Raw genomic sequence first — 17135 nt, forward strand, 5'->3', positions numbered from 1 at the left:
GGATCAGAGGATGCAGAGTTCAGATCTGGATGCTGTGAGAAATGTCATGACATTTTGGACTTTAACTCTTGAAGTCTGGACACATAAATGCATTTATATGCGTCTTAAGCTGAACACTTGAAAACTCTTAAAACAAAATGGCGTGAGAAGAATATTTTGAAAATGTACTAAAATGCTTCTAAATATGTAAACGATTACCTACATTTTGTTTTTATTTTCTGCCACTTAAATAAGTTATTCCTGTTCTCAAATGTTCTGTTTTTGAGCATTTGTTATAAAATGAAACGGGAAGAACTGGGACCAGCATTGTTTACGTCTTCTTAAGAGGTCTTTAAGGGGTGATTCACACATCTAAAACCGCACGGGTCAAAAGTTGAACTATTTCAATCTCGATGCGGCGCCAACGTGCAACCACGTCGCTCCCTAAAATAACATTTAAAATAACAAACTTGCGCGTGCAAAAAACGCCTAATGTGGATCAGCCCTAATTCTTTTACTTGGAATCTATTTTACTAAAGCAAAGTTTCAAGTATTCAGCTTCACCCTGAGCCTGTGCAGGAATGGGATTTTCTTCACTTGATTAATGGGAATCAGCAGGTGGGGGCACACAATTACGCTTAGCTCAGTGGAGAGAGCTGACACATTCAAACAGTTACAACTATAATAGCCAGATGGTGTGGAGATGAAACAATAAGCCATGGGAGGCCATTCGGCACGGAGATTTTACCGTGACTGAGGTATTTTGTTGGCCATCATGTGAAGCCGTGCTGTAACGCATGGACCTTGCTTTTCAATATAAGACACATACATGGTTAGTTAGTGATGATGACAATAAAGTAAATGGTTTGTCCACCAGTTAATATAGTTTCCGCTCTAAACTGCTCCGATCGGAGTTTAGCTATTTTTTATTTATTTAACCAGGATAAAAATCCCATTGAGAATTCGCAGTCTCTTCTTCAAGGGAGACCTGGTCAAGACAGCGGCACACAAAGTTTCACACAAAACAAAGGACCAAAAACGAACATGTAAATCAAGAAAACACTTACATGTATCTTTTAAAACAGAATGCATTTAAAAGTGCATAACGGTGCATAACGGCACAAGGGGCATAGAATGAAAAAGCACATTTAACTTTTAAGTGTAAATACGATTGAGATCTGGTGGTATAACTATTTGAATACAAGGTTAAAAGATTAAAAATATATACTGCCCTAGCAATAAATATATATACTGTATATGAATAATAAACTATCCTAAAATGTAAAGGTGAACATGAAACAGATTCATATAATATACAATGAGTTTGTGAATCTGCACCACACACAAAACGTAATGCCGCTTGGTAGACGATATCCAACTTCCTTAAAGGGGTCACATGACACGGCTTAAACGAATATTATCGTTTGTTTTAGATGTGTATACACGATTTAAGGTCCAAAACGCTATGTTTTCCACGTATCGTGCATGTTTGTATCTCCTCTTTTTCACAAAGCTCATCGCTCTGAAAGGGAAGTGTGCTGTGATTGGCCAGTTAACCAGTGCGTAGTGATTGGTCGTATACTGCATGCGTTCAAATCATACCACGAACTGAAGTAGATTTGTGGGGGTGTGGTTACACGAGGGGTTTCAGGCAGGTCTGGGTGAGCATTCGCTTTTAGATGGAATGCATCTTTTGTTCGGATACTTACATTTGTGCAATTTTACGTGTGTAATACATGCATTGGCAACTTATAACACACCGAAGACAAAAAAACACATATTTGCACCATATGACCCCTTCAATACAGAAGAGGCTGCATGCATATAAACAATGTCAATTATAGACAAAAGTGTACTCGATTAATTTCATATTTAAAGCAGCTTTTCAACCTATAAAGAAACCTCAGTTTTAGTTAGATTTTTCTCCACAAATTAGCACTGTCGACATTATACGCAAATTTCACGTCCATCCATATGCCTAAATATTTATAGGAGCCAACTCTTTCAATGGAGAGTAGCTGCTAAACTTGTTTCTTTTTTATAAATATTGTAGCATCAGTTGTTCTCTTTGATCTTTATCAATTCATCTAATTCTTCAGACCAGTTGAAACTAAGCTGTATTTTCTCAATAGAATAAAAGGTCTCAATGACATTCATTAAATGGATCACATGCCCTCTGCTGGTGTCTATTGGTCACTGCATATTCTCATGAGCAGGTCGATGAGCCCCTATAGAGACATACCTGCATAATTGGCAGATTCTCAATTGAGAATCTAATGTATAATATCGATGCCACTCTTTATTACTAGCAAAATAAAATATTTGTTGACAAATCAGGTTGGAGATATACTGTAGATGTACCCAACAGTAAAATCTATAATGTGTCTATAATCTTAAATTGGTACTGCATTTGTTATGATTATCTGTTAATGGGCTCTTGAATTGTTGGGTGACCAAACAAACTGTTTTGCTCAGAAAACACTCATAGATTTTTGTACCCCTACAGACGCTATAGGGATTTATGAATGGAAGCTGAAAAGTTCCTGTTGACTTTAAGACTGAAAAGAATCATCTGCAGAGCTGTGAAACTGGGTCACCATTGGCACGTGCATTTGCCATTGAAATATAGGTCACCTGTTGGCATGCAGTGACTATGAATGACTAGGCAAATATGTCTGTTATTAATAGGCTCAGAGGATGCACAAGCATTATGGAAGGATGTCCATGTGTCGGCCTGTCTAATTGAGAGTGATTTATGTGCCTACCCATTTATTTTCAAATGAAACATCATGCTGACAGACTAAGTCCTTCATGATAATGTTTATAAACAACAACGTCATAAAGTGAGGTGTGTGATTTCTGAACCGTACTGTACACGGCATCATACAGAATTGAAAATAATGGCTATTTATCTAAACATGATTTATGGCCCCTTATTCCCAATTGCTTCCATTGTTTGGATAAACATGTGATCCTGCCCCAAAATGCATTTGGTTGAGCATGAGGTTGGCTGTTTTAAAAAAAAGCTACACACCCACAGTGCTACATTGAATGAGAAATGAATGGGACCATCTCCAATAAATTGAGAGTTGATCATTCAAATTCACTTGGTTGTTTACCTCAACTGAATTTTTAACATGAAAAGTGTTGTATGTGTTGTGGTCATATAAATTGAGCTAAATCTATTTTTTTCTGTGTTCTCTTACAGAAGGAGCTCAGCCTTCCCCGAAGAGGAAGTTTGTAAGTAAACTTACTTCAAATGTCTAGTCGCACAATAGGGCTTACACGTAAACCCACACCATCAGAAGAAATATGATCAACTACGGACTTCAGTCTGCCAAATAAAGTTGAACTCAGACTGACATTTATCTTGAGTGCAGTGGATTCACACAGCTTCTGTTGGTAGCTTTAGAATTACGAGGAGTGCGAACAGCTTGTCCTCATTTGAAAATGCACGTCAACTGGGCTGAAATAATTTTTCGCTGTTTAAATTCTTGCTTTGAAGATTTTCAAAACAAATATCTACCTAGTTAGCCCATTTTGATGCAGCGGTTTTATGTAAATAACATTCCCAATTACCTCCCAAGTCTTGGTTCTCTTTAGAATTTGATGAGCAAACAAATCCAACACAGCCCTCGCACGTGCACATTAAAAGATCTGCACGCATTCAAATGTAACATTACTTGCATTTTTTCTAGTGGTTTGAAAATAGTTTATAAAAAGTGTAGTAAATAGAAAAAACATATTCATGCTCAAAGTCAATCAGTCGGCCTGGTGTAGTTCCTTATACTACATCATTTACTGCATTTCCATGTGTAACGGGTCTGTTGTCTGCGTTGGGTATTTAGAAGAACAGGACAGCATTCGCAGTTTCGCTGATCTTTTATTCCCTGATGTACTCAAACAAATATAATCAGCCTCTTAGTGAGAGTTGCCCTCGGTTACTCTCTGCACTGAATAACCAATGCAAAGAGGAAGAGGAGGGGACAGAACAGGAAATTATATGGACTCACGACGTCACATCAATTAAAGGGGAAAGGCACTCACTTCACTTAGGCAGTCATCAGGTGTATGTAAATGAACAATTTTGTGAGAATTCTAATTAATAATACAAATATTTATCAGTACACTTTCTGTACCGGTTACACATGTACCTGTACATTCTACTGTAAATCAGCTCATAACCTGACAACACAAGCGAACGACAAGAGATTTTGTTATTGAAACAGCAATTGATCCTCTCACCCTAAAATGAAAACTATGTCATCAATGACTCACTCTCAAGTTGTTCCAAACCTGTATAGATTTAGTTTTCGGTTGAACACAACAAAATATATTTGGGAGAATATTAGCAATTTTCAGTTCTGGGACATCATCCAGATTTCGAAGAATTTCGGAAAATAATAAGTTCTGGGTCACCTTTGACTACCGTTTAAATGTTTCCTACTATGGTCGTCAATAATGTCACAGAACTGAAAATTGCTAACATTCTTCCAAATATCTTCCTTTGTCTTCAGCAGAACGAAGTTATTTATACAGGTTTGAAACAACTTGAGAGTGAGTAAATTATGGCAGAATTTTCGGGTGAACTATCACTTTAAATAAGATATCAGAATCAGGGGCAGCGCTAGGGGTGGGCTACAGCGCCTGATATGGAGGACGAAACCTGCAAAAACAGTTAATAAATAAATGTGGAATTAAATACACATTATTGCGATTAAAATGAATATAAAAATATTTAATGTTTGGTGAGATAAACAAATAATGTAAATATATAAAATAAATGGTCGGCGAAATGAAAAAATATTTAACAAAATGCTAAACTCATGATATCCACTTTCCCTTAATGGTTTATTTATTTTTCCTTATAGCAACAGGCTAAGAGGGTGTTGATCGTGCAACAGTAGGCGAGTCTTGCTTGTTTGACTGCGCATGAGCATTAACTCGGGTTCGATTAATGCGTAAGCTTTCTTTTGAGTAAATGCATGTTTACATGAACAGGTACGTTTGACATGGCTTTAGAAAAGAACAGTAGCTAGAACAGGTTGCTCCACTCATAAGACATGCAGGTGTCATTGTGTGTGTCTGGGTGTCCGTTTGTCTGTATGTCGTAAGCTTGGGTTGTCTGTCTAGATCATCCTGACGTGTATTCAGAACAATTCTATGCGTTAGACTTCATGCTTTCTGGCAACATCTAGCCTGAACTTAATGCGCATGCGCAGGCAAGATGATCAACGTCCTCTCATTAGCATGTTGCGTTGAGGAAAAATAAATACGGAACCACATAAAGAGAGAAATATCGATTAACTTTGGGTTTAGCTTCTAACACATTTAATAATTTGTTTACGTATTTTAATAGCAATATAAGAATTTATACACACATTTATGAGTTTATACCTGGATTTATTTATTTATCGTTTTTGCAGGTTTCGTCTTCCATAGGCTGACACCCTGATTGTTTTCAGTAAAGCCCTGAACGTCTTTATTACCATGCCCTGTGAATCACTTAGTTTAAATTTTAAATGTAGATGCATGACAAGTGCCCTAGTATGTTTTATTTATTTGTCGACAGACTCCACTGACAACAGTGTCTTGCGCAGTAAAAGCTAAATGGCTACTTGAGTACACAGCAACATTTCTGTATGTATTGCCTAAAAAGAAACTGGTGTGTTTAGCCTATCTTGTTAACCATTACGCGGATAGTGAAATATTTGTGTGCATATTGGTAAAGTGGAGATACAGGTGGTCTGTCAGTGCTTTGGATCATGTTCTTGGGGAAATGGAGGCGCGTTTCAGTGAATGTAATTCAACGTTGGCAGCAGAAAGTAAGAGCTCGCTTGTTAAATAATGTGATGGTTTGGCTAGTCATATAAAGCTCTACTGGGGAACAATGTCCCATTTTGTTCTTCAAAGCCTGCTTGTGACCCATCCGTCTTTAATGTTCATTTATTAACACCACTGAATTTTATGTATTTATGTCTTTGACAAAGTTGTTACAACTCCTTAAGGTTGATATTAAGCATTTCTATTAGACTCTCATTTTCAGTGTCTTTCGTGCAGTCTGCTTCAGTTCAGTACAATTTATTAGCTTTACAAAGATATGCAAAATATGCAAGAAATATGCAATGATGTAATCAAAATTGACCTCTAGAATTGCTCATTTCAAAACGGCAGTGTGCACCGGATGAAAAGCACAGGACCGTGTCTACAACTCGCAGGTATGCGCATCGGAAGCGTATTTATGCATGTGCAAGCTCAAGTTCAAAGTCTACTCCCGATGTACGATGGCCAAGACTTCACTTCAATGAAGAGGCAGTGCGCAACTTATGTACGTAGAGATGGATTACAAATGTGCCACTTGTACATTTGGTAACTGTTGCGTATAGATCCATTTTCCACGATTTATCAATGTAAATGAATACACTAATAAAAAAAGTAAATTGTTAGAACTACGACTTGATAACTGGGCACGACGGAGTACCGCTTCTAAACACCAGAAGAGCCACACACTGACACGGAGCAGAGCAAGACCGTCAGCTTCAGCCTTGGACAGCCCCGGCAGCCCATTTTATTTTAACACCCCCCCCCCCCAAACAAACCATTCAATTTGTGAGCCCTGGCACAGACACTAGTCGGAACACTCAGCGCGAGTGTGGCTCATGGTTGCTTCGAAATGGCGCTTTAAAACTAATAAAAAGCTGGGCTAAGCCCCGGGTATCCAGTCACCCTAGAACCGCCCCTGGTTACAATCCTAAACTTGTAGATATAGAAACATCCAGATGATCAACTTTTGGAGTTGGAAAGTCTGGCTTGACTCACTGAACAAGATAATAAGCATTCGTCATTTAGCTGTTGAAATGTATTTTAGTGAGTTTGGTACATACAGTGTGTCTAATAATGAGAACATTTTGTCAAAATTACATTTGTGTGATGTTCACGCATCTTGGGTTTATTTCTGTAATCTAAGCACAGAAAAGAATCTGCGTCTTATGTTCCACAAATGTACTGCAGAGAATGCAGAGTGCTTGCCCAAGCAATTACTTCAGAGATGAGGAGAAATAAGACCTGCATTTATTTAGCTTCTTTTAGGACATCAGTCGTGCTTGTCTGTTAAATGACCGAGAATGCACACATGCGCCAAGTTATAGGTCACCGAGCAGTTCACTTCCACAAAGTAGGTCAATGCATTCATATCAGCAGCAAGTTCACACAGACCAAAGTTTCATGTTCAGAAAACAGAAGCACCAGTCTTATTGGTGCTTATAAAAACAATATTTAAACATTATCTGGGGTGATCATGTTGTCTGTCAACCTTAGTCTTTCCACACATTTTGTAGCCATGCTTTGAAATGTAAACACAGAGAGGTGACCACACAGGACCCTCCCCCTTTGTGTCCCCTATACATTTCATATGTTCTTCATTCAGCAATCTCTCTGGTGTCTGTAAACACACAGATAGCTTTACACAAAGCTGGAGAGCCCACAGACTTTCACAGCACACCACGTGACTCCTGTGAGCCGCCACACCTGTTCACTGTAAACAGGTCATAACTGGTGTGGATGAGTTTTTAGGGCAGATAGACTACAGAAATGCAAGATAAAGAGTCACATTAAAGTGATGGGTCAACCAAAAATAAAAATGCTGTCATCATTTCACACCTGTATGACTTTCTTTCTTCCGCAGAACACAAAAGAAGATATTTTGAAGAATATTATTAACAGGGACCCATTCACTTGCATTGGTTTTGTGTCCATACAATAGGAAATTGGGGCCGATCGGTAAAATTTTTCTTCGGTTAATTCTGTAAGTAATTCTTCTAAATATCTTTGTTTGTGTTCGCAGAAGAAAGTCCTAAATGTTTGAAATGAAAATTTACCACAATTTTACAGCATGCACATTTTGATTTGACCTTTTTTAGGTTTGTCACACGTTTTGCATTTCTTCCCACTCCACAGCACTTGCATCCTATGTTGACATGTCTTTTCCAAACTTGTATTTCTATGAGAAAGCAATTAAATAGGAATGCAACTCTCATCTGTCAGTGCGTGCTCATTGTAGCCGTTCGCTCTCTCTGTTGGATGTGTATGATAGATTTCCAAGTTGTCAAAACCTGTCAGAACCAAATTAGAAGAAAAACATGTCATTGAGTTTTACTGGCCTTTTGCTTTTGTGATTTATGGGCTGTCCGTTGTGACGGCAATGCTGGGACGTGATGAATGTGCTGTTACGGTTGTCTGTTTGTTTCAGAGAGCGAGTCAATGCATTGGTCACATGATCAACAGGGGTGGATGGGGAGGATGTTGACGTTGGGGTTATGTATGGAGCTCCTGATGTGTTTAGTGAATGATAATAAGTCGCGAGTCACCCGCGTATACAGAAGCAGGTCAGTGCCTGTGACTTTGAATGAAAGGCCAAAAATAAAAATTTGATATGATATGATATGATAGGGCAGAAAAAGATAATTTGGTTAAAATACATTTTGGCAAGATGTCATGAGAGCCACTTGGCAAAACCTCTTTGGTGAAATTCTTAGAACGCATGTGCTGGTGACGTGTATGATGGCACTGCAGGAACGAAAGGGTTACTGCAATTAATGAATGCAAATAGAAGCTAATATGTGAGGCGTGACCTGTTAAATCCCAATGGAGCAGTCCTAGTGGCCTCGACTGATTGCTTCATTTCCACACATACACACACACACACACACAACCTAACCATCACAGAAAACTTTCAGCATTTTTACATTTTCAGAATAAACATCATTTAGTTTGTTTAATATTTCATTTGAATTGTGGGGACCGTCCATCGGTCCCCACAGTGTAAGTGTGTGAGACTTTTACTATCATTGGGGGGACATTCGGAACCCACAATGTATAAAACAAGTAAACACACACACGAACATTTTTCCAAATCTGTTCAAATCTCTCAGAATGATGATAAACTGGCATTTTTTAGATAAATCTAACATCTTTGTTCCAAGTCTTAACCAAGTTTGTAAACATTTGCGCTTTAGAGTTTGGCCTAGTTTTTCAGAGCTGAAGTATGCGTTAAACTGGGTTCTGTCCTTATGTCCCAGCTTTCTGCTCCTGTTGGGCTTTTGATGCGATGTTCACTCACTGAGTGCACTTACATGCACAATATAAACAAATATCTATCAAATATCTTCTTATAAAAGAAACATGTTTTTATGTGTTTACATGCACAAAATGAATCGGCTATGCAGCGTTTACATGGAATTTTTGAGACTTGCCAGGTTTCTCACATCCAGTTAGGTCACCATCGATAGTCGGTCTAGTAATTAAAAACACAGCGGGAAATCGGTCAAAGCTTTACATAGTTATATAGTTACTTCTCATCAACTGCATGATTCAAGAGCGTACTTTTATGCATGATTTTACTGTTAAATTCCTTTTGAGACTTTAACTGAGAGAAAACCAGTAAAGGTGCTAACATGCAACGCAAAATTGGAGGAATGGGAAAAAACTACCTCTACCGAGCGTTTTTGCTTACGCCGTTATGAGCTTTCCCCGAAAAAACAACCCGTTTTACCTGTTTACATGACCTTGCACGTTATCAGCTTATGAAGCATAACCAAGTAAGGCTGTGCATGTAAACGCACTCAATGTTGTTTTCAGCAGTTTGCGCTTGTTCTGAAATACTGCCCATTTTCGTAAAAATACAAAAACACTTGTATTGACAAAAAGTAATGAATAATGGATTACGGCGGCTGGGTTTACATTACTCTCAATATTGTCCGCAAGCCCAAGTTTTAGAGGGTACAAAGTGCACTTACATCCTTGAGAGGTCGATTGAGGTGTTTGTTCTCTTCCAAATAACATCACATAAGTTACTTTTGTTATACATTATAAGAAGTTAGATTTATGAATGATCTTCTTATTGTTTTAAAGCAGTCATTCATTTGGCTATAGTTTGGCTAAACCAATGTTCTATCATATTTTCCAGAACTTTGTGTTATGTATTTTAAATAGTGTAACATGATGATGCAATATCTACAAACTATGTTGCCAATTGTCCTATTTTATTTGCATAAAGAATGTTTTTACCTAATATTCTCTTTCTCCAAATTGAACAAGTGTTCTTAACCGTTAAACATATTTGCCAGGACTTTGTGGACGTGTTTTGTTCCGTTTGGCACATACTGATGTTGCTATGCAGGAGACATAAGTGGTTTCAGGTCGGATGTTTCTTAAGCTTCACGAGTTCATTAGCAGCTCTTTAGAGGAACTGGGGTTAAATTGCTTGTTATACCTTAAAGTTATAATAGCAGTCTCAAAGTTACTTGTCCTCAGTGAAAAGGTTTTAAAGCCTTGTACAGACCAGGGCAGAATTTCTGGTTTGTTATAGTAATGTTTTAAGGAATCTCTTTGTGCCATGACAAGATCAGCTAAGAATTGTACTAAATAAATAAAAGTGGCAGTGTTGTTTGCATATGCAAGAAATGCTGGTGTAAACTACCTTTCTTTGAGGGCCAGATTCCAGAAGTATAAATAGGTTGCGGGCCAGTTTTTTTACCAAATCATAATTTCTTCTGTTATTTTGTATTTCTGTTATTTATTGCCTTTTGTTCCTTTCATTGTTCCTTTTATTTATTTTGTTGCTGTTACTTGTAGGTCATGTAATGGTCATACTTATGAAGGTATTTGGTCAAATTAATGAAAGTCAAAAACGCTAATATATTCAGCACGAGATTAATCCCTGCCCCTTTATAAAGAGAATCAATTGATCATTATTGCATCTTTGGGTAAATTACCTTAGAAGGGCAGATCATTTGAAGAGCCAGTTCTGGAATTATGAACAGCTATTTTTCGTAAATATAGCCGTTCATACATAATAAATGCAGTAATAAAAACAATATAGTTTTCCCCTTATCTGAGACAACAGTTCACATGATGTAGTACTCTTCCTGCAGTTACTTTCAAGGGCACCAGACGCGTTTCGGACTGCATGTGGCTGTGTACTGCCGATTATAACGTTGCAAATAACATTCGTTTCTTGGACAGACCGATCAAAGCGCTTTAAAATACATCAATCGTTATTAGCCACAGGAATTGCTTTCGTATTGAATTTGAAGTGTTTTGGACTTTAAGAAATGCACATCCTGAGACGCCACATCTTTGAAAGCACACGATTCCTAGTCTCTCCGCTTATTTGAAATGTTAACGTGGGCCAGGTAAAGATGATTGGCGGCCCGTATTTGTTCTCGGGCATTGTGGATGGGTGCTGAAACGTGGCTAACGGATGCCAAGCCTGTTCTCGCCCTGTTGTCATTTCAAACCTGTATGAGTTTCTGTCTTCTGCAGAACACAAAAGAAGATATTTTGAAGAAAACCGAACATGCCAGCCCCCATTCACTTTGTATGGACACAACACCAATGCAAGTGTGCCGGTTAACATCATTCTTCAAAGTATATTCTTTTGTGTTCTGATGAAGAAAGAAAGTCATACAGAGGGTGACATGAAGGTGAGTTAATGATGACAGAATCTTCATTCGGAGTTAGTGACTGACAGCCTCAGTCCTTATTTACTTTAATTGTAAGATCAAGTAACATCAACATATGTAATAGCACAATTTCCTTAAGGCTCTTCCTTTCTTAAAGATTTCTTCCACACGTTTATACATCTTATTTGCAGAATAATATTTGGTCTTGCTGCAGTGCTTGGAGAAACTATGCAATGGGTGAAAAACACCAACTTGAATGATGGTCGACAGCCCTGCTGCAGTGAGCAAGTGCTGCCTGTAGACTCTTATCGCTGCTGTGCTGACGTAAGGCTCCTGGTGGAGGAGGGGCGTGAAGGGCTGTGTTTAGTGTCGTGCTAGAGCGGCAGGGGAGGGGAAACAGGATTTTGCCCAGCCTCCTTGCCCTCCACAGGCAGTTGATGATCACATCTGACAGCCCGTGGTGGAAGTCGAGCAACCGAAAGCACAGGGTCCCCCTGATCGTCTCCTCCCTGTGAGCAGCTCTCAGCCGGTTTCTTTGCAACGGAGCCTGGCTCTGGCTCTTTGTCAGCGCATGGTGGTGCACGCAGGCGAGCGGCGTGAATATATCATGTACACAATAGAGTGAAAGCGTGCGACCATGAAAGCCCAGCGCGAGAGGCTGAGGATTCCGGGGCTGACGCTGGAGTGAGTATTTTGCTTCTCTCTTGTCTTCCCTGTGGCTGTGATGACACCAGACTGTTTATCTGCAGTGTGTCTGTCGCTGTAGCAGCGATGAGCACATTTGAGCCGAGCAGTGCAGCATTACCACAGTAGCAGCATCTGCAGCATGTGCTGAAGGGTAAATATAGGTTTCTTACCTTGTGCGAGATCCAGCTAGTCTTTGCTGGATTGTTATGTTTAAGAAGTTCGTTTAAAACGGCGTTGCTTGTGATCTTGGGATAGAACAGGCTTATGTTTGGACACAACTGCTAGAGCAATGCAGTTTTCTATATACAGAGAATGTGCGCAGCTGGATGACCTGCCTCTTTTCTTGGGCTATACTGACATACATCCCCTTTTAGCGTTTTTGTTGCTTTTGATCATCATGAATTATTGAGTCAAGTGCTTGAATTGCCCTCTCACAAGGCCCGTTTGTTTGCGACCTGTTAGCAGGTCAAATACGTCACCATACTGTAGCGACTGCAGCTGAGCCTTTGGTGCTGCGACATAAACAATAAATCTCCCTGCATATTTGATTGGCTCATGCTGTTTTGAGAAGACGAGACGCCTTTGTTTTTGTTTACAGAGGTCGCAGGAGATGCATGTCTGCGTCTGCAATCAGGTGTTGCATCACGCCTGCTGTTGCTAAGGATACTGATCCATGCGTGTCTCATGGACATGTCAGCTCAGCAGTTTCATTGGATCATTGGTTGTTTCATGGTTACTCTTGATAAACACACGGCCTGCAGTGGAATTATTTTGCATTTACATTTGGGTTCTTAGAAATAATTTAAGATGCATATAAATGTGTGCATATGGCTAGCCAGGGTGTATTATTAACACGTGTAACATCTGGATCGGACCATTTCATGTCGGTTTTGATTGTGTTGAATTGAATACCACATGAAATGTTTTGTTTTTGTTTTCACAACGCAAGCCACTATCCTTCAACGGCCATGCATTGATGCTGCACTGTGGTTAATGCATGCACACGTGTATGTCTATTGCATACATGTCAGCTTTGATCTTCAAAATCTGCATTCTGAAAAATACCGTTTTTGTCCATCTGATCCCTTCACAAAACTCAATTTGACTTCCAGCCTCACTCCTCGAAGCTTGAGCCCAACTCCCACAAGCCCTTGCAGTCCATGCAGCCCGCTGCACGCATTTCATTTTTGGAGGTAAGAGCGTGCTTCATCCATAGCCATTTGGTTATCGTGTTATTCATGGCTCCAAGTTCAACCACTGAAATAGGATAGCATGGGGGTTTAGTGAACAAAACGTTTTTACAATATATGTATGAGTTTTATCTATAGATCCAAAGCCTTTGAGTAAAATTTTAGCTTGTATAAATTGGGGGTAGGGGTGTTTTGTATGCTTATATAATGTTGCACACCCCCTTCCCCTTTTTTGGAGATTCTTTCATTCACCCTCTTTTATGTGCTAAATAGGATTTGCTGCTCTGGCCATTGAACATTTTGGTGGAAAGAGCTGTGCACAATTTCTGCAAGAAATGAGGTCATTTGAAAAGCTAGAAATGAGGCACAGTGATTACTTGTATCGCAAAGACAAAGGGCACGTCCTGTTAATTTCTGGGAGAGGAAGACTTTTTCGAATAGTACTTATAATGGAGTCGCAGGACTAACTGCGCAGTAGATTATCCAGTTAGAAAGACTCCTCCTTCATAAGGAATTAATTATTATTAATTATTTTGTAATTGCACATCAAAATAGGAATATAAAAAACACCTGAAAATATCTTAATATAAAATATGTATTTGAGAATCTACACTCATTGAATGTAAACATGAATCACTAATGTGTAGAAGCTTCCTTTTGTTGTCAGCTTTGCTTTTTTCGTTTCAAACTTTGCTATTCTTTGTGGCTTGTTCTAGAATCCTCTATTCAATGCCTTAATTATGTCCCATACCACAGAAAATATGCCTTTGTTCATAAAACTTGTCTTTTGGACTGATAAATTCCGTCATGAATTTGGACTGATGACTAGTTTTATTAGTCAGTGTTTACACACAAATAATATTATTTCGGTAAACTCTGGAACTCTAAAGAAGGTCAAAAAAATACAGATCATTTTGAATTGTTCAGACATGCGAGCTTTATGAGAATTTTGGTCGGTTGCACTTTTGTTGGAAGTTTAACTATTCAGTTCCATGTTGCGTTACCTTGCCATAGTCTGCCTTACTCAAAGCAAACAAGCAATTTCTGCTTTCTTGATGATCCTTTATGACTAACAGATAGGACAGCAAGGAATTGCCTTGTTTAAACCTGTCATACATCCCAGCCAGCTTCAACAGACGACTGCTAGCAATTTTGGTTCCTCTCTAAATGACCAAGCCAGGATTAATATCCATAGAGGGTTTAAATGTGTCTTAGCTAAAAAGATATAAATCCGATCTCCTATACACGTTTTCTCCTCCTTTCCACGGGAGGCTGCCGATGCTAAGCATCATGAGATAAGTTTGTGTAAAGGATAAATTGTTTTCTGGCTCCAAAATTCCCTTGCAGTAGCTCTCCTGTTGTGAGCCTGATTGTTGCACGTCTACATTTAAAACAACAAACTTGTGCTTGTGCAAGGCTTCAACAATCAGATGAATTACATTTGTCCAGTTTCGTCAAGTGGTTTGCCTGATCTGACTTTAATCTGACATTTCAGAGGGCATGTACACCTGGTCGCACACGCCTGAATGCTCCGTGATGCGTAGCATATTTTTATTTCACCATACAGAAAACCAAAAAACATGTATGATTTAAGAGTTATTTAAAAACACATTATTAAATGATTAATTCAAAAATATTATTAATATTATTTAACGTTAAAAAATAATCATACCTTTTCAAATATTAGTACTACTAGTAACGGATAGTATTAATCTGTCAACATTTTTACTATCGGTTAACGGATAAACGGTCAATATGTGCATCACTTGTTTCTATAGGTCACCATTCCTTCCCAGTAAAAGATAAGTAGTCATGAGCTGTGAATCTAGACTTTGCCCACATTACAGGCATGACTAGGGTCATCACGATAATGTACATATCTGAGACAGTCTTTGAAGGTCTAATTAGACTTTGTTGTCAATGGGTTCCTCTCGGACATTTCCCAGCGTGTGTCTCCACCAACAAGGTCTTTGAAGTGGCTTCCTTCACCTCACACCTTAGTGGCTTGTGACCCCTTCGCATTCAACGGTTAATTGTCGAAACCCAGCGGTCCCATTCAACCCCTCCAACTTCATCTGTCATGAGTCTGGGAGGTTGTGCCCTTCTGTGGTTCTGCTTGCCAGAAGAGCAGATTGAAGAGCAAAGCGGGAGGACATCAAAGGTGCTGAAGTGGAAAAGAGAGCTTTTCTTCATATGGCAGGTCAGATGGAGAAGAAGTAAATGGAGGAGAAGGTGCTTGGCGGCAGCACACAGGACTTGCACGTGGTTTAAAAGCGCTGCATTTCCACTTCAAACAGCCTGACGGGTGCTGGAGCAGGGCCAGATGGGGAGAGCCGTGATTGCATTCACTGCATCGTCTGCTGATGATGCAGTGCTGATCTGACTCACGCCCCCCCTCCCTTCCTCTACCCTGCCCGCCCCAGGATGTGATACGGTAGGTGCCTGTTACATGATATGGTGCGTGCTTGAGTCTCAATGAGTCTACGGGATAGAAGCGAAGCCGTGCGACTTTGGCAGCAAAACAAAATCTCATCCTGCTGGAGACAGTCCTGTGTCGTAGTCCCATAGGCACCCAGCGATCGAGAAGCGGGTATGACCTGAATAGTGAGAATAGCTCATAGGAGCTTTCTTACTGTTTGATTTAGGACACTTCAGAGGACACATCGTCCCCCTGACAGCCTGTATATGCTGCAGAGAACGGCAGATGTGCATGGACAAACCTCGATTGTGGCAGAATGTTGTATTGGGAGGACTTACCGGCAAGACCCTTGCACTGGGTGCCTACTGCTCTTGGAAGCCAGACACTTCTCTTCACCTTCTTTTCTGAGGCAGCTTGGAACACTTTGGGGGCATGACTTTGGGACCATGTCCGACTCCAGCCTATGGACCGTACTTTCCAACTTTTCCATGCCCCACTTCTTAAGTGGAGCAAGATTACGACGCTCCAAAAGGTAATCAACTTGAAAGTTGTTGACTTGCTGATACTTCACAGTTTTGTTTGGATCTTTTTTAGGCAGTTGGGAGGTGAAATTGTGTCATTTGAGCTTCAATGCGGTCGGCCAGGAGCCAAATTTTCCATTGTGTTGGATTTCCCTTGTGAATGTTATACTGGAGTGCCTTTTGATTGTAATCAGAACTGTATTGTTTAGCCCACGCAGTGGGGACAAAAGATTTTTGCCTACCTACTGAAATAATTACAGCGTGTTTCCCTGAATTTGCGTGCTCAATGCGAGGAAAGTGGTTTGTTCTGTTAGTCCTCTTAAGAGGTGGTTGTGTCTATTATTTGATGAAGTGTTCAGATGCAGTGCTCATGCAGAAAGTTGCATCGTATCAGTTTCACCCCTTAACCAAAAGGGCAAACCAGTCATGATATATTTGAATAGCAACAGTCATGCGCTTCCTTGCCTGTGTTTCGAGTCGCTCTCACATTTTAATCCTGCGAATGACCCAATTTGCAGATGCAGTATATGCTTGATGTTGCTCGTGTTTTATAGTGTGCATGGAATGTTATTATACGTACGGATATGTGTATGAAAAACAGGACCTTGCATTGTGCATTTGTTCCAGTGTTGTGTTTATTAGTTCAGGGTGGACATTTTGTGTTAATTAGGGCTGAAGTTTTAGTAATGAGTAATTCATTTATCTGTAGTAATCGTGATAACATCGCTGATCTACAGAGGCGGTTACTTTGTGTAACTTTTTCAATAAAATGATGTGCTGCATATAAAAGGTAACTACAGTGCATGTATGTGCCTATTGATCGGAGGTCTTCATAATATTTCATAATAAAGCTGACAGCTGGACTTGACTTAAAATC

The 17135-nt window shown here is 39.5% G+C and overlaps 1 protein-coding gene across 2 annotated transcripts in view; it reads left to right on the plus strand.

Moving 5' to 3' along the window:
* Positions 1 to 17135, plus strand: part of mast4 (microtubule associated serine/threonine kinase family member 4) — a 97862-nt gene that overhangs the window by 50871 nt on the left and 29856 nt on the right. For both annotated transcript variants that reach the window (XM_079484364.1, XM_079484365.1), the window contains exon 4: positions 3188 to 3219. In XM_079484364.1, the coding sequence (XP_079340490.1) occupies positions 3188 to 3219 (32 nt within the window). The remainder of the gene's footprint in view (positions 1 to 3187; positions 3220 to 17135) is intronic.

Source organism: Barbatula barbatula, assembly GCF_947034865.1.
Source record: "Barbatula barbatula genome assembly, chromosome: 2".
NCBI classification, from domain to species: Eukaryota; Metazoa; Chordata; class Actinopteri; order Cypriniformes; family Nemacheilidae; genus Barbatula; species Barbatula barbatula.